This window comes from Patiria miniata, unplaced genomic scaffold, assembly GCF_015706575.1.
Source record: "Patiria miniata isolate m_02_andy unplaced genomic scaffold, ASM1570657v1 HiC_scaffold_4, whole genome shotgun sequence".
Classification (NCBI taxonomy): domain Eukaryota; kingdom Metazoa; phylum Echinodermata; class Asteroidea; order Valvatida; family Asterinidae; genus Patiria; species Patiria miniata.
The window spans coordinates 7325773-7347264 of record NW_024037071.1 but is presented as its reverse complement, the minus strand read 5'-3'; the positions used below and the strand labels follow the sequence as shown (position 1 = coordinate 7347264).

The 21492-nt window shown below is 35.6% G+C and overlaps 1 protein-coding gene across 1 annotated transcript in view; it reads left to right on the top strand.

Moving 5' to 3' along the window:
* LOC119739687 (AT-rich interactive domain-containing protein 5B-like) overlaps positions 1 to 21492 on the top strand; it is a 31030-nt gene that overhangs the window by 1992 nt on the left and 7546 nt on the right. The window contains exons 3-5 of the mRNA XM_038214707.1: positions 16462 to 16684; positions 19984 to 20217; positions 20635 to 20741. Of these exons, the coding sequence (XP_038070635.1) occupies positions 16462 to 16684; positions 19984 to 20217; positions 20635 to 20741 (564 nt within the window). The remainder of the gene's footprint in view (positions 1 to 16461; positions 16685 to 19983; positions 20218 to 20634; positions 20742 to 21492) is intronic.

Sequence of the window (21492 nt, the reverse complement as noted above, 5' to 3'; positions counted from 1 at the left end):
GTTCACATTCATTGTTTTTGAATTTGAAAAGGCTTGCAATAACAGTGTATAATGCGGGTAACAAAACTTTTTATTTGTATGGCCTTGAATATTTATTTCTTCAACAGCCAACTATAGATCCCGATTACACAGTGTGTGCAAGCATGTGAATAAAAACGTAACCCATACAGCAACTTATTATAATAGAATGCCCGGGTCTTTGAATATATCACAAACTCTCAATGAGTGCTAGGCACGTACATGTAGGTGGAGTGAATAATTGATTTTCCAAAAGAAAGTCGGTTTAAATTTACCAGGAAATTGTCACAAATGAACATGTTTGTCCTGATGTAAAACTAACTGAAAATTTACTTTCCAATTCCATAATTATTACATGACAATACTGGCAAGATGCCTTGAACGTGTTTTATTTCCTTGAATTTAGTGCTGAAAGTTTTCATTAGAATCAGATATTTGAAAAATATGTTGGGTTTTTTTTCAGTTATAAAAGATTTGGAGGAAACAACAAATTAGCACTGTTTTAAAACGCATTGTACAAGTTGAACGATTTAACATACACTGTTGGTTATATAGTTAAAGTTCTTTCCCAGAATACAATTTTTTAATAAAAAATATTGCTCTTCTAAGAAAATCTTAAGGTGTTTTTTTTACTGGATTGTTAGGTACAGTGTCCCCTTCAAATCTAAAAACTTAAAAAACAAAACTAAACAAAAAACTCCCAAAGATTGTTTTATTTATGGGTAATGGAAAATCCGTAGTACAATTGTGTATACAGGCCAGGAATTGAGTGTGTAAAATGATGAGGAATACCTTGAATAAGCTTATTGATATGCAAAGCAATGAAAGGCCCATTGTTTGCAGAGTTGACCAAGCTGGGCTCTTTTGTGTGGGCCCAGTGGGGATTAGGTGGGCAACTGGAAAGGCACACTTGCCTTTTTCAAGGTAATGAAAGATGGGTCATTATGCAGAAGTTTGTGCTTCCTGAAATCATAGCCCCCTTGGATTGTTCGGCATACTTCTTTTTTATGTCATTGGAATTATTTAACATTCTATATAGTAGGGCTACAGTTAATTGTCTTGTTGTCCAATTTAAACCATGAACATGAATAAATGTTTCAAATCTGAAGTTTGCTCAAGTTGTTGGAAAAACTTGGAAAACTCAGTAAATGGCCATAACAAAATCACTCACTACATGTATGTTGATTGAACAAATTCTACTCGGGCTTGGGGTATTGAAAATGTTACTATCAATTACCTATATGGCTGATGTGAAAATTTTAGTCACTTTTAAAAGCAAAAATTGTTTATGGCTGTGTAATGACAGCCTTTTTTTTTCCCTCCAAATATTATTATTTTTTTTTTAGATTACCTGTACATGTGCAAAAAGGTCTGTAATGTGGGTTTTTCAACTGGACAAATGTGAGCACGGACATCCAAGATTTTTTTTCGTTGGCTTAAATAAATGTAGCTCCCAGACCTACATGTCATATGTTCTTGAAACAAAATGGTTCTTGAGTCTGGAGTGATGAATGGTAACACATGTAGGAACCAATGAAAACTGGTGTGCAAATGAATAGATGTTTCATTGGATAACAATCAGCCCGCCTATCTAATTAAATCCTTGATAGGACTTTTCCAATAGGATATTTCACTTGTAGTTTTTATGAATTCAAAGGTTATTTCAACATGGCTGTTTCTTAAAAATATATTTAATGCTTACAGTTACACAAGCTATTAACTTAAAGAAAGTCAAAAGTTTAAGACAAATTTATAGAAAAAAAGATAATAAAAGGTTAAACAAAACTTAACAAATGTACAGATAAAACAGTCCACAGCAAGCAGTTTAACTTTTAAGCAGTTAAATGGCTTTATCTCTTCTGTGGTATTATTATAATAGACCCACCATTGCCCGTATCAGGTAGGTAGGCCTATTGATGAAAGACCAAGGATTATGCATTGAGTTTGGTTGTGTACACACAAGAGAAAAAAAAAATTGGCCCAAGCCAATCTAATGTCCCTGGAAGCTATCCAAGATTTAATGCTTCCTCATGAATATTCATATCGATCATAGTCTGCCTTTGGGGAGTGGACGAATAGCTAAGTAGATGAAATACTACCCATGTGTTGCATGCGTTGGTATGCAATCACTGTGCATGACTTCCTGTGTGGTGTGTTGCTCAACTGGAAAGCCCTTATCTCTGGTTGGACTCTCCTGATATTTTCTATGTAATATTCATCAAAGAAATAATTGACCTAAAGTCCCATTCAGTCATAAAAAATAATAAATGGGTGCATACTGCGCTGTGCGGTATTAAAAACCAAACGACTTGTAAAGTTCATTGTTTTGGTAATATAAAGCAGTGGGGTTTTTATTTATATTTTGGGCAATAAATATGACTAATAACTTTCACAATGCCAGATCTGCTTCCTGTTTGGAGATTTGTAAATTGTCAGGGTCATACATAAACATGCACGATGTATTTCATTGTGGTACATGTAGGTACAAGGATTCATAACGTTGATTGTTTTCATTGTGTAAACAATGTTCGTTATTTACATTATACTTATAGCTGCATTGCATTATGCCTTTTTGTGTTGCCGGAAGTTTTTTTCCTGACACAAACTTTTTTTTAACACCTTCTAAGGTACCGGTATTCAGGTAAAATACTGTGATGCATGTTGTATGGACATGAATGTCAGCATACATGTTTCTGAGTACAGAATATTTGCAAAATAAAAAGTGCTGTACACGTGTAACAGATAACTGATATTTTATTAATTAACACTACAAAACATTTATAATTCTAACTCATTTCATGAAATAATTTCCGTAAAATATTACCCCATTGCAAATTAGCACATTTTGCTTTTAAGAACTGTTTGACTATAGATAAAAACAATAAGTGAAAAATTCAACCAAATTTCACAAATGCGTGCACTTTAACAAGTTATTTAACACTTTAAAATAACTTGTTAAAATAAAATTATTGTAAAAGATTTTGTTTGTAACTTAGAACTATACATTTCAAAAGCAAGTTTCTTGAAACAAGGTGGACACGGTGATACTGATTTTAAACCAGGGGTATAGACATGGTGTTATATAGCAGTATGTGTTCCTATGTTGAATTACCCCAAGGTCAGTCAGCGGAGGGCAGTTCCATTTATTGGTAGGGGTGGCATAAGATAACTCATTTGGCAAACAGCAGTTTCTGGCAGAGGTCTTTCTTTATAATACTTCAGGGCACACAGATTAATTCACAACAGATAGAACAGCCATTGCATGATAAATTCTTGTTTGTGCAGGTATTTTTTTGTACTACACTTTTGAAATTTTTTTCTACGGTGATCGTTTGTTTGGTTCAATAACGTAATTGTTTATTTCCTAATTCTCTGATACATGTTCATATGTTCATACCGGGAACTGTTAGGAAGTTTACGGTGGATGGTTTATGGGATCAAAGTCATTTCCTTACAACAGTCGCACTCGGTCTGTCTGGTTTACGTTTAGACATCCTTTTAATAATAAGCACAACAAACTCCAGTATGGATTTAAAGGTAATTCACAATATTTGCAAAATTCAAAAAACAAAACTACCAAATTATTATGAAATACCTTACTTGTCTGTAAGTCAATAATAGTCTCAAGCATCCTGTGAAATCATGGCACCCGGTGTGCTGTCATTTTCAGAAAAAGTGGAATTTTTGTAACAATTTCCAATGATGGTCGGCTGACCATCGTTGGAAAAAAACTGCCTCTTTAACAAATTTAGTTAGTTAGTTAGTCCACATTTGTTTGCAATTGGTTACACATCTGTGAACGGGTGCAAGTCTGCTTCCCTGACCTGACAATTCCCTGACGTCTATACAAATTGCTCCGTTTCGTCCGAGGTAGGGTCAGGGAACCAGACTACAAGAACAACATTTTTTTTTCAATAACATTTTTTTTTTCAGTAACAATATTTGCTATAAAATACTTACCTCCCAAATCCATCCGTCTCTGAAAATTACAGCAAAAGCAAATGTGAAAAAAAAGAGTCTGCTGAACGATGTATATTAAATTTTTTTTTTTTTTTGGAAGGGGGTTTCCATACAACATTTACACTCAAAGTTTTACAACTTTTTCCCCCTTTTTTTCATCATACTACTCAGTTTTCCTGCATAATCACCCAAAATCAAATTCAGAGAGTTACAAAAAAAGTTATTCTATGGAGCACGTATCTAGCCTACTGGTACATACATACATGTACGTATTCTGCAATTGCCACTTGTTCCATTCATTTGAGTAGCTTGTCATGCAAATGAGTTCTTGGTGAGTTTCTGGAGCCCTGCCTTTTATGTAAGCTTGCTTTGCAGTCCGAGGTTGCAGTTCAGCGCTTCCCATTGTAAAACACCGCAGGCTATTCAGGCTAGTATTGGTAGTAACAAGCGAGGAAAATTAGCCAGAATTTGTTCGTTCTCCCGTTTGGTTACGACTACGTGCACATGTAATTCATTAATTATTTAAATGTTTTCCACTTTTTCAGTCTGTGAAACATGCAAGAAACTGAAAGTGTTGTCTCACTAAATTTGCAATTTAACACAATATGGTAATTAACATAACAAATCCCAAATTACCATAATTTCAGGCTGAGGAAAAATGGTGTGTGTACGGTAACACTGTAAGATTAATTGATATTGGTAGGTAGGAAAATAATTCATTTTATTTGTAAAATTTTTTATTTTGTCTTTAAAGGTCTTTTATACATTTTACATGTACTTTGTTAAGTGTGACTACAAGAACTATACTAATATACTATAATTAACCTGTTTAATTGCCTAACCAATAAAATGCACAAAAACTTTCATAAAGGGGAAGACTTCTTTATTTTCAAAACATACTTCATTTTAAATTTGTGATCACATGTGGCAATAAAGAGTTTGGCCGCAAAAAAACTTGGTACTGGTAGGTCCGGTTACCATTAAACTTAAACATTTTTTTTTTGGCTTTAAAGGGCTCATGACATGAATCTGACTTGGGAACATTTTTTGTGCAACTTTCTACTCCTCTTAAATGTATGAAAACTGTTTGACATCGCTTTTGGTTAATTTTATTGAAAACTGCACTTTTTTGAACATTAAACATTTTCCATGCTTTTCCTGACAAAAGAGGGTGCTGTTGCTGTGATGTCATTTCAGGAAGACACTGTTCAGTTTCGGGGTTTTCTGTTCAAATTGTGACCCCCATCATTGCTCACTGAAAACATTTATGAGAAAAGCTTGCTCATTGGCATACCGGCTTGTGCTGAAACAGCCTTGAATCACCAAAGAAAAGAAATTTACATCCAACATTCTGCCAACGTTTGGTGCCGAAATAGTGATAACATTGACATTTCTGCCAGAAATGACATCACACTTTTGCTCATGAATTTGCAGTTTAGCATACAAACCAATAAAGCACCAAAATACCCTTGGAAATGGAAAATAAAAATTGAAAATTAGGTTAAATGGGACGTAAGTACGTGTAGACCTGTGCATTTTCAAGGACTTCGTTAAAAAAAAATTACATGGTACATGGTATGCCCTTTACAAGGAATATACAACATTTGCAAACATCAAAAAGCAAACTACAAATGTACCAAATTATTACGAAACACCTTACTGGACTGTTAGTGAATGACAGTCTAAAGCATCCTGTAAGATCATGGCACCTGGTGTGCTGTCATTTTCAAGAAAAGTGGTGTTTTTGTATCAATTTCCAATGCTGGTCAGCCGACCAGCGTTGGAAAAAAACTGGGTTTTTTTCAAATACTGCCCCCAATTTACCATATTTAGTTAGCCCACATTTTGTTTGCAATCAATTACACACATAAACAGGTACATAATTTGTACAAGCCAGCTAGACTGGTTCCCTGACCTTACAATTTCCTGACATCTATAAATTGCTCTGTTTCATCTTACGTGGGGTCAGGGAGCCAGACTAAATTGGGTTTTTTTTCAGCATCTTCAAACACAAAACTTCAAACAAGTCAGTGTAACAATATTTTCTATGAAATACTAACCCCCAAATCCATCCATTTCTGAAAATCACAGCAAAAGCAAATATTGTATTGTATTCCCTTTAAAACTAAATGAAGTATTGACCAGCTCAAGTGTCTGCCGCTTTATGACAGACAGAAATACCGAAACCAAACTCATAATGGAATTAATTATAACCTGCAATGATTTCACACACACACAGAGTACGTCTTCATGACTCAGTATCCTGAAGTTTTTTTCTAGAAATTGTGGATGACGAAACGTGACACACGGAAAAAAAAAAAATCTCACCGAGACTGACTGGCTGAACAAGGAACAGGAAATTGAAGAATACCACATTGATTTTATTTCAAGAGCTACTGAAAAATGATACCCTTCTTTCTTATTTTTGCTGAATATTGCAGATTTACGGTAGTAAGATCTAAACATTCAAAGTTTGCTTACCTCTCCTGGTCAATTTGTTTACTTAAAGCCATGTACGGTAGGATCATTTTGCAATTACTTGGAAAAGTACTGATTTAATGACGGAAACCTTGTTCAAAGTGAGGCAAATAATTATTGTTACACTGACAAGTTTAAAAATTTGTGTTCATAGATGCTGGAAAAACCAGGAAAAATAATGTTGTTTTTGTAGTCAGGTTCTCTGATCTTACTTCAGACGAAGTGGAGCAATTTATAGACGTCAGCAAATTGTCAGGTCAGACTACTTGTACTTGGCTTGCACCTGGCTTGCAAAGAAAATGTGGCCTTACTGAATTTGGTAAATTGGGGCAATATTTAAAAGAAGTCAGTTTTTTTCCAACGATGGTTGGCCGACCATCGTTGGAAATTGATACAAAAATTTCACTTTTCTTGAAAATGACAGTACACCAGATGCCATGTTTTTCGCAGGATGCTTGAGACTATTATTCACTTACAGTCAAGTCAGGTATTTCATAATAATTTGGTAGTTTTGTTTTTTGATGTTTGCAAATGTTGTATATTACCTTTAAGTGGTGTCAAACACTGCTTTTGGAACATGAGTCATTTTGTTGGTACAAGGGCGATTTTGAAGAAAGCCAGTCACGTCAACATATCTGTCATCAGAAGCTTTCTCATTTCTAAGCCAGAAATACAGAACTGTAGTTATTTCACAAAGAACACAATTTAAATAAACCTTGACAGATTCAACATATTGAAAGTAAAAAAAATTGATAAATCACCATCTAACATCAGAAAAAAAAACCTAAAAAAATAAATGTGTTCCTAAGTATTTCAAGTACTTTGATTGAGCTTCTTGCAAAAAGAAGAAGAATTGACAACAACTGATAGTTGACAGTTCATCACTTAGAAAACTGATGAAGAACTGCATACACCATACCTTTCCCATCTGTAGTGAGGTGATTCTTCAAATCACTTTGAGAGAAAAAAAATAAATACCCTGAAGAAATTAAAAGTTGCCCAGGTGTTGCTGGAGAAACGCTTTATTGAATTAGAGTAGGCACCGGAGTGGAATTTGCAGCCGGGGTTCATATGATCTGCGAGATCATTTTACCAGCTGAGCTGGGCCAGACTATACTCAGCGATTGTCAATTTAATGAAAAGTGCATTTAATAATAATCTGATCATTTTGTGTTTGTGAATTGCTGAGGTTGTAGGAAGCGAGTCATGGAATTTTAATTATCGATGCTGCATATGGCAATATCTGGGTAGAGCAAAATGATTTTGATTTGAACATAATTTTGTTTTGAACTTACATACCGGTATAAGTCTATTAAATTATACTTAATTTATGATTGAATCCAAGATTTCATTTGGATTGATAATTTTCTTAATATTTGATAGGATTTAATTTATTTTCTAATGCTGTCAAATGCTGATCAAATTTCATGTAAATATCATCACCATGTTATGTAAGATTTGCTCATTCAAAATCGTTTTTACTGCCAGGATTTTTGTTTAAATATTTTTGTTTTCTAATTTAACAAAGGCTTGTTCACAGTTTTGATTTGTCAATGTACCTAGATTTTGATCATTGTGAAATTTAATTCGGCCCATTTTTCAGATACAGAAAAAAAGTGACTCAAGAACAGTTTCACTTAGCATTTCTCTGATGAGATAAGACGCATGCATACGTGCCTGCGCTTCACAGATTATTTTTAGAAACCGTGGATCGGCAACACAAAAGGCTAATTTGGCGAGCTTCCTTTTAACGCGGCTTTCGTAATTATCCCAAATAATGCCCTTCCTGAACTGGACAGTAGGTGAAAATGATTTTTGTATTTACATTGTAAGTGTGTTCATCATAAATCTGATGCATCACCAATGTTTTAAAGGAAGTCACCATGTGCTATGTGTTCCCACTCTATCCTGTCGCTTTCCATCTTAACTCGGAAACTTTTATTTGTGCATGTGTCTTCAGATTAAACACACATAAACTTATATAGACCCGGTTGAGTTTTTGACCCGGGTGCAGTATATTAGGGCTACGTGCTAACATTCGACACAATAATTTCATTCTGCAGTAGGGCCTATACAGTAGTGACTCAGGCTTGCCTGATGTACCCATTATGTGTCAGCCATAACAAGTATGGAAGACAGCTGGGCTGGGTTGGGCTCGGTTTTGGGAATGGGAAAACCTGGATAAGTGTATCTCTTGTAAGGATGAAGAAAAATTTGCTTCATTAATTAAATGTGCTGAGTTTTACACCACAGAGAAAATATTCAACTTTTTTCAAGGGGTATATGTACCGGTTCATAACACAATGTATTCCTTCAGTGCTCCCACTTCCAAAACTGTTAGTTGAATTTCTTACAGTTACACGTAATGACTTTTTTTCTTTTCTTGTGTTATATTTATTAATTTTTTTATTTAAAAAGGGAATGGACACCATTTGCAAAAATTCCAAACATGAAAATGTCAAAATATTATGACTACATTGTTCTTGATTGTAGGTGAAATAATATTAGCAAGCATCCAATGAATTGTTGTGCCTATTTTGCTGTTATTTTCCAGAAAAGAGACAAATTTATTTCCTCGCGATGGCTCAGATCAAACCATCGTAATATTTTTTAAATTTTTTATACTGCCCCCAATTGACCAAGTTTAGTTCAATTTGCAGTCGGATACATACCCGTGAATGAATTGGGGATCATACCACAAGAGGGTGCAAGTCAAAACAATACCGGGTAGGTCCCTCTGAATGCAAACATACATGATACATTCTGTGCCAAGTTGCCCTTTCAGTCAAAATCAATTAAAGGGAATATACAACATTTGCAAACATCGAAAAAACAAAATACAAAATTTTTACGAAATACCTTACTAGGATGTTGGTAAATTACAGTCTTAAGCATCTTGTAAAATTATGGCACCTGGTGTGAAGTCATTTCCAAGAAAAGTGGTATTTTATTGTAAATTTCCAACGGTGGTCGGCCGACCACCGTTGGAAAAACCTAACTATTTTTCAACTAACTGCTCCAAATTTACCATTTTTTCACTTCTAATTTTGTTTGCTATTGGTTACATGTTCATGAACGGATGCAGGCCAGCTAGACTGGTTCCCTTACCTTACAGTTTTCCGGCATCTATGAATTGATCCATATCATCTTTAGTGGAGTCAGGGAACCAGACTACTTGAACATTTTAGTTTTTCTTGGTTTTTCCAGCATTTTTGAACACAAAACTTCAAACATGTCAGTGTAACAATATTTGATCTATTATTATACTAACCCCTCATATTGTTCATTACTGAAAATTACAGCAATGGCCAATGATGTACATTCCCTTTAAGTGACTGTTTTCAACAGTTCAGAGTTCCCAGCCTACATAAAGCAGGATTGACTGGCTGTGACTGTTTATGTAACATATGATAAAGCTATGCTTTGACTGTAGGTGATTGATAGGCCAGATGTGCCTATACCACTTGCTTGGTTTTGTTTGTTGACTGAATTTGACTAGTCACAGTGCTTCCTTGAAATACAGTATGATCTGACTGTTGGTGACTAGCCTGTGTAAAAGGCATGGCAGCAGAAGAGGATTGATTTTTTGACTGTCTGTGACTGTTCAGATAGCAGGAGGCCTGGGTTAATTAACAAACATAATTTTGAATAGATGCGGTTTCACAGTTTTTGTAAAAAAAAAGTATGATAGCTAACAGAAAAAATATGGCCCCCATTTAGTTACGGAACCTTCAACGTAATCTACATTTTTATGAACTATTTGCAGCCTGGTAGTTACGGTATTTGGTTCTCCCAGGATAGACTGGTTCCGGCCCCCATAAGAATGGATAATGTAGGGATCAGGAACCATACTACTCGAGGGCATATCTGCTGAAGTTGCCCAAAATATTTAAAAAAAAAAATTTCCAGAGAGATGCAGATGCCAAAAATTGAAGGCCAAAACAAATTTCATGAAAATGAAAAAGTTTGAATTTGTGAGGTGGAGAGAATAAAAAATCTATTTTTTTAAAAAGAGTATTACATCTTTAATTGAAATATTTCAGAAAGTTTTATAGACGGGCCGAAAAGAAAGTTTGTAAAAATGTAAGTTCATGTACTGTGAGACATCATTATAAGTAAATATTTTTCAAAATTTCCCACCGGGAAATGGGGGGAATTGGCTTGATTACTTGTTCCGTGTATGCCAGTATGCCCTGAGGCTCCGGTATATGAAAGAGGAAAATAAAGCTTAAATCACAACAAAATTATAGGAACAGATTGGTTTCACTACATGTAGGCCTACATGTGTAATTGTGAGACAATTCGTCATTTTATTTTTGTCTGATACACATTGCACATTGACCGTTTAAGAATTATAGTGTGCGTCAGTGTGTTTATTAAATTTGTGAATCTACCGCAAATTAACTTGATATCTTTTACTGACCAGTGGCATTTATCATTTCGCTTTTGTTTATAAAAATTTTTGATAAATTTAAACAAACTACTTGAACTTTGTTAAACTTGAATATAAAATTTGGTTAAAAATACGTACATTAAGAAAAAATACAGTATATTTTCCGTAGTTGAATGAAATTCAGAGATCTATTAGTTTTTTTTTTCCTCAGGAGAAACAAAACTTTTTTTATATGCATCAACTTTGACATGTGGAAAAGTCAGTTCTATACTTAGTTTTACAAGTTGGGGAATCAACAGATATAGTATGATCATTGTCTCAGATGTGATTTTGGGTCAGGCGTAAACTTGTCCAAGTCCTCCGCTTGATTTCCAAACATATTTCAAGCATGTTGTTTTATAACACGGGAGCACATACCGGTGCATGTACTTGTGTCTGTTGTAAGCAGTGTAGGACGAGTGACAATGGGTTGTTTGAATAATAAATACACGTTTCGGGAGAAGTTTGTACGGGTAGTACATGTATGTAGGTTTGAACAACAAAGAAACTGTTGATGAGACTTAGACAAGTCTAGCATCATTTAGGCCCACGGAGGTAGAAGGCTAATCAAAACAGATGTGATGTGTTGATAAAAGGTCTCCCTCTCTCACTGGCACATGATAACCTATTTATCAACAGTCAATATCCTCCAAATAGTCAGCTTTGGAATACAAAGTATGCCTCTAAATAACTTGGCATTTAAATAACAGTTTATTTAAATACCTTGTGTAATAAAAAAAAAAACATTGACCACAATTATGCAGTTGGAATTTTCAAATGTGTGCATTGAAAAGTAGTTTTGATTTACATTAATCATGCGGATGGTTGATCATTCCTTTAACCAATTGATAGAAACTACGTTTGACATTTATAAAAGGGATTAAATGTACCAGTACAAGTAGACGTCTGTAATTATGTAATATTCAGAAGGATTCAATTTAATTGTTCGGCACTTCCAGAGGTTGACACATGTACATGTACATGTACATGTACCATACATGCTATATGTACATGTATGTATCAGCAATATTGTTGGGGAAAACAATTGTGTAACCACTTAATTGTGTGGGTGTGGGTGATATTTTTATGTGGAATTTTCCTTTTGATCAGTACATGGATCTGGTCATTGTCCTGACAAGTGTAGGTGCCATGTACATGAAGTACAAGTTTAGAAATTAACTTCTACATTTTTTGTGTGTGCCTTTTATTGTGAACAAGAAATGAACGTACACAGTATATAGCTTACATTTGTACACATGTCTACATGCCAGATACAATTGATGCATAAAGGTTTACAGTGGAGCTTTTTTTTCTGGCTACAAGTACATGTACATGTTTTTCTGTCACTGAATAATTGTGTGTTTTATGATAGCTGGAGTGACCTTCAAACAGACAGAAAATGAATATATAACACCACAATGAGGACTGCAAATTATGTAGCAAACAAGAGACACAAAAATATATATACTGGTATATATTACAATGCATATTATTTAGTGAAGTTGTGTATATTTCTCTACATAATAATGCTTTGGCAGGCCACTTGTCCCACTTAAAAAAAAAAGTGGCTACATATGTATAGCCCTTACATGTTTTTCAGTGGCTATACATGTAAGTTACAAAATTGCAACATATCGCAAATTTAAGTGAGGTTTCAAATTCTGACAGAGATTGAATTTTTGGCTTCGGTAGCTGAACAATGGGTTAGATATACATGGGTGCATTTTGAGTGCCAAAGGTGCAGGGTTCAAATCTCGGGCAATTTTTTTTTTTTTTTTTTTTAGAAAATATTCACTTAAAAAACTTTTGCTGTTTAAAAAAAAAAAATGCTTTTTTGCTTTGAAGTACCGCTAGATTTACTTTTTTTTCTGTTTTATGGCTCTGTAGGATTAAAAAAAAAACAAATGATTAAAAGGAACTAAAGTCCGAGAACCATTCAGTTGACAACTGATATGCATTCACAACAGTCAACTTCCGTAAAAAAAATGTTGTAAAAAAAGCCCATTGTAGGCATGCTTTCTTTTCCAACTGCAGCGTTCTTTCTGATTTTGGCATACCAGTAGTACACTGGTGAACACCAGTACATGTATCATAGATCACTTCCCTGATCCATGATTATGATTTTGTCCAATCACACGCTTTCCCATTGGCCGACAGGTGGTCTCACAATAGCTGCACCTACAATGTATAGGGTCCACAGGTCAGGAACAATAAATTAAACTCACAAGTACCTGTTTATAGTAATGTGATCATATAATAATAATACTACTGACTGGGGAGATTACATTTTTGCACATGGGGATGTTCAGTGATTTAAAACTGTCTTGCATCATAACACAAATTGTTTCAAAGATTTGGGGGTTTTTAACCGGAATGTTGTCATTTCTAAAATTAGACAGTACCGGTATGTGTGCAAGTGTGTTTACTCCGAGGACTGACATTTTTTTCCAGTCCTTGATAAATTGGAAATTCATGCACGTACTCTTAGAAAATAAGGAGGAATTGAAGTTGCAGTTGGAATTAATGAAGGCCTCTATTGATCTTGCTTTCATCAGCCATTAGCTCTTGAATTGCCCTAAACTGCCCTGCCTGTTACATGTAAAGGGAATGTACATCATTGGCTTTTGCTGTAATTTTCAGAAATGAACTACTTGAAGGGTTAGTATAATAGATAAAAATATTGTAACACTGCCATGTTTGAAAAAACCAAGAACAAAACCTTGGAAAAACCAAGAAAACGAAAAATGTTCAAGTAGTCTGGTTCCCTGACTCCACTAAGGATAAAATGGATCAATTTATAGATGCCGGAAAATTGTAAGGTAAGGGAACCAGTGTAGCTGGCCTGCACCCGTTCATGAACTATGTTACCAATAGCAAACAAAATTTGGACTGAAAAAATGGTAAATTTGAAGCAGAAGTTGAAAAATAGTTAGGTTTTTCCAACGGTGATCGGCCGACCACTGTTGGAAATGTATACAAAAATACCAATTTCTTGAAAATGACTTCACACCAGGAGCCATAATTTTACAGGATGCTTTTGACTGTCATTTACAAACATCCAAGTAAGGTATTTCGTAAAAACTTGATAGTTTTATTTTTCGATGTTTGCAAATGTTGTATATTCCCTTTAAACTCCTCAGACTGGCAGTCTCACTCTGTCCCAGCACTCTATGGTTTTTATTGATTCATGGAGGAGTAATTTACAATGTGATACAATGTAATTTATAATGTGATACAATGTAATACAAGTTTTAAAGGGTTAACCCATTTTTGTGGTTTTTTTTGTCAGTAAAGTTGTGTTACTCTTGCTCTTCAACAAACATTTTTTTCTCTTAATATATTTTGAACTTGTATGTTTTATTCCAACTAAACAATCCTTTCTTTTTTCCTTTTTTTTTTGGGGGGGGGATGTTTTGTTTTGTTTTTGTTGTGTTTGTTTGTTTGTTTGTTTGTTTGTTTTTTGAGGGGGGGGGCATCTGCGACTGTCTGAAGAAAAAAAACCAAGGAGCTGGGTAAACTAGCCTGCCCTGTTTAGAATGGAATTATTGTCGGACTGCAAGTTATTTGAAATTTGTCAAGAACTAAATCGTTGGTGCATCTTTTGGTTTCTCATTCAAAAGTGAAACTTTTGTATTGTGAGGAAAACGGCAATTGACAAAAAGAAGTTTGTTTTTTGGGGAAGATGAAACTTGAATAGCATGGGTAGTGCAACTGAAAGAAATACTTTTCCTGATTGTTAAAGGGGAAAATATACCAGTACATACATGTACAGGTACTTTTTCCAACGTTAATTTGTGTGAAGAAAAAAAGATAAGACTACTGGTAGTTTTACTCACAACTGCACAACATTTATCCTTAACAAATAATTTTCTAATTAATTAATTAACTGAAGGAAATGTGGAAACTAACATTTTATTACATATGTTTAAAAAAAACTTGCTATTGGCATTAACTACATGTACATGTACTCTCTCTTTTTTGTTACTTTGGTACATCAAAAATTTACTCCTAAAAGCATTTATCAAAAACAAATCATGTTGATTGGAAAAATATGAATATGCACTTCTTGTCTATAATGTTGCAACAGCCTACGGTCGTTAACTACACGTACATCCACTTATGCCTTGACACATTTGTTATGATTATAAAAACATTACAGGAAATTGATGACCTGTTTTTTATCTACTGCATATATTGATAAGGCAGTTTCCATCCATGTAAATGAATGGTCTGTTGTACAGATGGGGGGATGTACATGAAAATATCAAACAGGAAAACAGCAGTGCTTGAGGTTTTTTTATTTGTAACGATTTGGAATCACTGGGTTCTGAAGATGTCAAATTAATTTTCTCCCAAATGAATTTCCATATTGAACTAAAACAGTGTAAATAACCGTGAACAAAAGATTGGACATTAAACTTCTGTTTTATTTGGTTCTGTTTTATTTGCAGAAGTCTTATCTAAATGTGTGAATTAAATTTTAACCTTGGCCAAAAAAAGTATGTTTAGGGTAGCCTGACTTTTCTGATAGAACTGTCACAAACTTGGGCTGTATCATATTTTTGGTAAAATAAAAATAAACCTCCGAAATTCTATTCTCCACCGTAAATCCAAAGGCCCACTCTTTGTTATTTGAGTATTAAAGTTGAGTGGGACCCGTTTAAAGTATAAATACCGGTACATACATTTATGTACATGTAGAAGCTCTGTGGTGAAAATGTAACCCTCCCGAATCTCGCAATAAAACATTTTGTGAAACCTCTTAAAAGATTATGATGGATCTGAAAGGGTTGAGCTTTAAACAGCTGTGATGAGGATTTAGATTTGTGAAATAATTTTATCAATTACAAAATGTGGTATGAATTTTTTTTTGTTCGAAGTCTCATTCACAAGTGAATAACACTTGTATTGCTAGAAAAATAGCATCCTATATTAAAAGATCCAACACTGTCTGATGTCTGTCTGTCAGTCTGATGTCTTTGTGTCTCGTTTTTTGTAAGCACAAAATCTGAATATGTAGTCATCCAGTGTATGCAGGTCCTTAAATATATACATGCTCCGATTTCAGTGTCCTCTGAAGTCGCAGTTGGCACTTGAAAAAAATGATGTATTTGTTTTGTTTCGCTTTTTTTGGCAAATTTGTTTCTTTGAGACTTTAAATTTTAAAAGATTATCTCTGTGAAAACACTCCAAAAACGTATCGCTATTACGCAAAACATAAGGTTGATGATGAAAAATGTGGCAAAATTGCTTCACCAAGGTTTACCATGTCCACTTGGGCGTCAATATGCAAATTGAGGTCAAAGTAATACATATACATGTATACTCCACCCAGCTAACGGGTGCCGCGCATAGCGCAGAATCCTGCTACCGGTGGATTGAAGGGGAAAAAAATAACGTTTTGGGAATTTGTTAAAAAATAACATGGACAGTAGATCTTTTGAAATGTGTGGCTTCGAAATTCTCAGATAATCTCCCGTGATGTAGCTTTTCCTGTATGAGTTTGAATGGGAGGGGAAATTAAAGCCGTCTTTTGATATTTACAACTGATTTTTTTCTTCTTCTAATTTTAGGATGAGGTTGTTGGAGTGAGCGGCAAGGCCATCGTCAGACTGGAGGACCTGATTGACTGGGTCTGCACTGACGTCAGGTGGAGCCGCGGCTGCCGGACGATATGCGAGAAAGACCTCAAGAAGCAGGACAGCCACATCAATGCCGGCCACCAACAGGTGGCGCTGTTTGCCCAGAACAGCGGGCTTAATGTCAGCGATATCAACAAAGAGAAGCAGATCATGGGTGAGAATCATAACTAAATTAGGTTTATTTCCAACTATTAAGTGTCAGGCATGCAACTTTTCCTCGGATCCGCTGATATCCTCGTTTTTCACTTCTCATGAATGCCATTACAAATTGAAAAACAGTGTACAAAGTCTGGTGTGGTTTGGAATTTCCTCGTTTTTCTAAATTCCCAGTTGCATGCCTGCAGTGAAAGTTAAGTCAAAAGTATTTGATAAAAACATACTGGTAAATTGCCCGAGTTTAAATAAATGACCATTTCTGCTTCATTTTACCCTTTTTTCTCAACCATCCTTTTTTTTTAACCATCCATAAAGTTTTAGGGGAAAGGTTTGAATCATTACACCATTGGCTCAATATTTATTTTCTTTTAAATGAAAAAAAGTTAATAATTTTCACCCAGAAATGACTAACACTGTTCATTTATCTTTGTTACATGTAGTTAGAGTCCTTTTAAAAGACTGCATCAGCAATACATACTTGAAGACCCCATGAACTGCTTCCTAATTTCGGTTTCATAATTTTTCCTGACTTTATTATCCCCCCCCAACAAAAAACACCTGTTCGTCTGTCACAGCTGAGCCTACATGGTTGATAACCATTTTTGTACATTTTTCACTGGTATGCTTGAGGGTGGGGGTGGAAAGAACACATAAAATACTGACAGGTTTTGTTTTATTTTCCACTGGCCCTTTAATTCTGGAGAGTGGTGAGCAAAATTTAAAAAGCAAATCTTTACGTAAGTAAGTCATTACAATTATCATGTAGCAAAAATACAGATGGGTCATTCTACAGGGTGAGTCAAAAAAAAAGCGGAACCCAAACCCCCAAAAATGTATTTCATATTTAAAAAAATATGTAGCACCAAAATAATAATGACTGGAAAGCCAATTTCAGAAACTACTTTCAGATGAAAAAATTACTGAAATTGCCCAATCCATTCAAAGAATATCACCATTTAAGCGCAATGACCCTAAAACCTGTTTCGTCCAAAAACAAGCAATTTATTGTGTATTCTGACTGTTTGGAGCAACAAAGAAAATGACACAGAATACTTGTTTCAACAGCTGTCAACAACTGTAGTACTCAATTACCCTGATTTATAGGCAAACAATATGATTTATAAAATCCACTTTTTTTAAAAGACGGGCCTTCAAAAGCACATGTTTTAAACTATTAAACTGAAGGTTTTATCGCTGGTGATGTTTAAAGACCATTGTGACGACGATTCTTGAAATCGTAGTTTTGGACGAAAGAGGTTTTAGGGTCATTGTGTTTAAATGGTCATATTCTTTGAACGGATTGAGCAGTTTTAGTAATTTTTGTATCCCAAAGTAGCTTATGAAATTGACTTTCCAGTCATCTTTTATTTTTTGGTGCTACATATTTTTGAAATTTGGAATATAATTGTTGGGGTTTGGGTTCCGCTTTTTTTTTTACTCACCCTGTATATATTTAGGGTCCAACATGTGGCATTTTCCTGTCCCTGTTTAGTGTTTTATACCTTGGTACTTTATAATTTGCCGTTTATTTTTTTTTTAAATTTTACATGCCAGTACAATTGTAGGAAATGCCACTGCATACGTATGAGCAACAGGACAATTAATAGGATATCCCATGGTCTGTACATGTATGTTTGTTTAGTCATCTGGAATGGTCAGGAAACTGGCCATAAAGCAAAGGAAATAACTCTGGGTTGCACATTGTAATTTTATGCTTCCTTCATTATGATGAGGTGCCCTGATTATGTGTGTGTAATGTGTTGGTGGTATATGACAGGAATGCCAACTGTGTGTAATATGATGTGCAGACACCTGTTGTACATGTACGTTTAGGCCATATTTGGTGATCAAGTCCCGCCGTGGGGCAAGCAATAGATGAGTCAACACAACTTTTACTTCCCTAGTAGTAGTAAAACCATGGAGCTATAAAACTAATAGCCCTCCTCCATGCATTTACATGTACCATGAAAAAAAATTGCAAGAATTGTCTTATTTAAGTTATTTTCTTATAAAAGTATGTGTGATGTGTCCTACATGTACATAATTTCTAGGATTTAACCCCCCTTCCCCCCCCCACAAAAAAAAATAAAATAAAAATAATTAAAAAACACATACATGTAGGACTAATTAATAATTCCCGTATGTGTCAGCTTTTTGTGTGTGTTTACAATGAACGCACAAAAGGGTTTATTAAATGTCTATCCGGGAGATTTATACAAAACTATTGTCCAGTATTAAATTCTGACCACAGTCTGCCTGTTGTCCACTAAAAAAATTCATCAAATTAAAAACTAAATTGCTGCTTTGTTGTTTGTTCTCTCAATTTGCCACATTGTCCAAGAAGTGACATTTTTTTTATGCCAATTTTGTACTCCCTTGGCCAAATTCTTATTAATTGTAACTTTAGTACAATACTACCGGTACGTGTACATGTATATGTGTGTTAACATTAACAAACACTAAGCATTTGGCTGTTATGATTTACAAACTTCCCAATTTTGCTCCCAAATGTTATAATACTAAGCATTGGCATATCACTAAATACCCAACTTTAATCTGTAGATCCTGTTTTGTTTGTAACAGTGAAATTTGTTCTGTAAATGTACCGAGGGTACCGGTACTTTGGAAATGTTTTAATATAAGCACTTGTGTTGGATCATTGACCCTTTCACTTAAAGTCTGTCCTGAGCCAATGTGGCTCATCAGGCCGGCGTTTATCTCCGGTTTCAGTAGCATGAGAATATTTCTACTCCCCCCTGGATGGGATGCTAGTCCATCGCAAGTTACTCCCCAGCTAATGCCAGTACCCACTTATAGTTATACTCCTGGGTGGAGAGGGGCAAGTGGGGGTGAAGTGCCTTGCCCAAGGACACAATATATGACCAGCGGCTGGATTCGAACCCCGGACCCTCTGATCATGAGTCACGAACCCTAACCACTAGGCCACACACTCCCCACTAGGCCACAGCTCTTGTACCGGCATTAAATTTTTATTACATTGTATTTACGCCTCCATCAGTCAATAAAACCATTAGAGTGCTGCTCATGGGCCGTTCAAGGCGGTTTGAGGAGTAACAGCCAGGCCGGTTTGGGGCAGTACAAAGGCTGAAGTGTATGCCTTTGTATGGGAACAATATCTTGTCACACGTGGGAAGTTTGCCCAGTATGGAAGTAGCCACCTTGGAGTAGTGAAGCGACCAGATTTGGCAGGTTTAAATGTATATTCAATCCATTTCAAGCGGTTTTAACATCCCCCTCCTTTCTATGCTCCGCCTCCTGCCCGGGGCACATCCACAGGTTACGACGACGACGGCCGCGACAAGGTCATCATCCTCAACTACCCCAACTACTGCCGCTACTGCGGAGCCCTGAAGCGCATTGAGCATGCGCAGGAGGAGTGGATCTCCCACATCCTGGTCCGGACCCTCGGGGCCTTCACGGTGCCGCACCGCAACACCCGCGTCATGTTCTGCAAGGACGAGTTTGACCACCCGACGTTGGGGTTCAATGAGAAACTGTGTGACCACTTAGGTGAGTTGACAAGGGAAGCTACCGGTACATGTAACAACCCTGCGCATAATTATGGAAATACCTTGAAGCATTATTAACCACTTTGCGGTGGGGATTATTTTTGCTGAACATTTTGATTTTCGCAAAAGGCAAATATTTTCAGCCAACTTCTGATGTACAGCCAAATGCCAAAAAAACTGATTCACAAGAGTCATTTCAACAGTATTTGTACGATTTTTCTTGCAGAAACCTCATATGTTTTGATACTCCGAGATGTGTACTAGAGCGTAAATTGTCAACAACTTTTTTTCTCATTAGGTTAGAAATTGAACAGCATAGTTTTATATCCCTTATTTAATTTATCCTTATTATAGGGTTTTTGTTGTTGTAAATTTAATCATATTATGGGGTATTTCTTATTTTCCTAATTTCTGACAGCGCCAAACATGAAAGGCAGACCGAGAAAGAAGAAACTCAGTATACGTAGCAACAGCAACGAAGATGTATTTGGTGACTCAAGCAATGACGCAACTGAGCATGCTGAGGTAGGGTGAATTTGGGTTTTTTTGGTCATCATGAAAATTTTGTCTCAGAAAAAAAACCAAGATGGGAATCTTGGAAATTTTGTCTCAGAAAAAAAAAACAAGACAGGAATCTTGGAAATCCTACACTGAAAATATGTGAGGCGTTCTGGCAAATGAGACAAAACTGGGCAGAGGTCCAAATGAGGGTTTGCGGGTATGGGCTCCGTGCGCCAACAAAAGAGGGTGCCCTTTTACCTATCAACGACGTCCCATTGGCGGGACACATACATTTCGCTGGTTGACGCGTGCACCGTTCCTTGTGTGTGACGCACGTGCACCAGGGGATTTCTACTGTGTACACGCAGTGGCTGAGCTTCGCAGCAAAATATTGCAGTCAGGCAAGATGGCGTCGTTCGGTCACCCCCAACTGTTCTTTCTTTGCTGGTGAGGGGGTACTTGTGAACGGAGCGGATTAGGCAAGAGAATAAAATTCTCCTTGCAGTGCTATTTGTTGCTCTTCAGTCGGATATTCCGTTGACAAATAATGGCTGTTTAAAGTTCGCATTTATCAATGTGTTAAAAGAGTAAAAAACTGAGAAAAAGGCTGTTAAAGTTTCGCGTTTGTAGTCATAAAAATGGAAGATGCCAATTGTTTTTCCTTAAAAATACTTTTATTCCACAATTTTTTATACTACATGTATTTCATTAAATGGGTGTAGTAGACATATCAAAGATTATAAATATCAATTAATCTGACAAAAAAATCACCCCT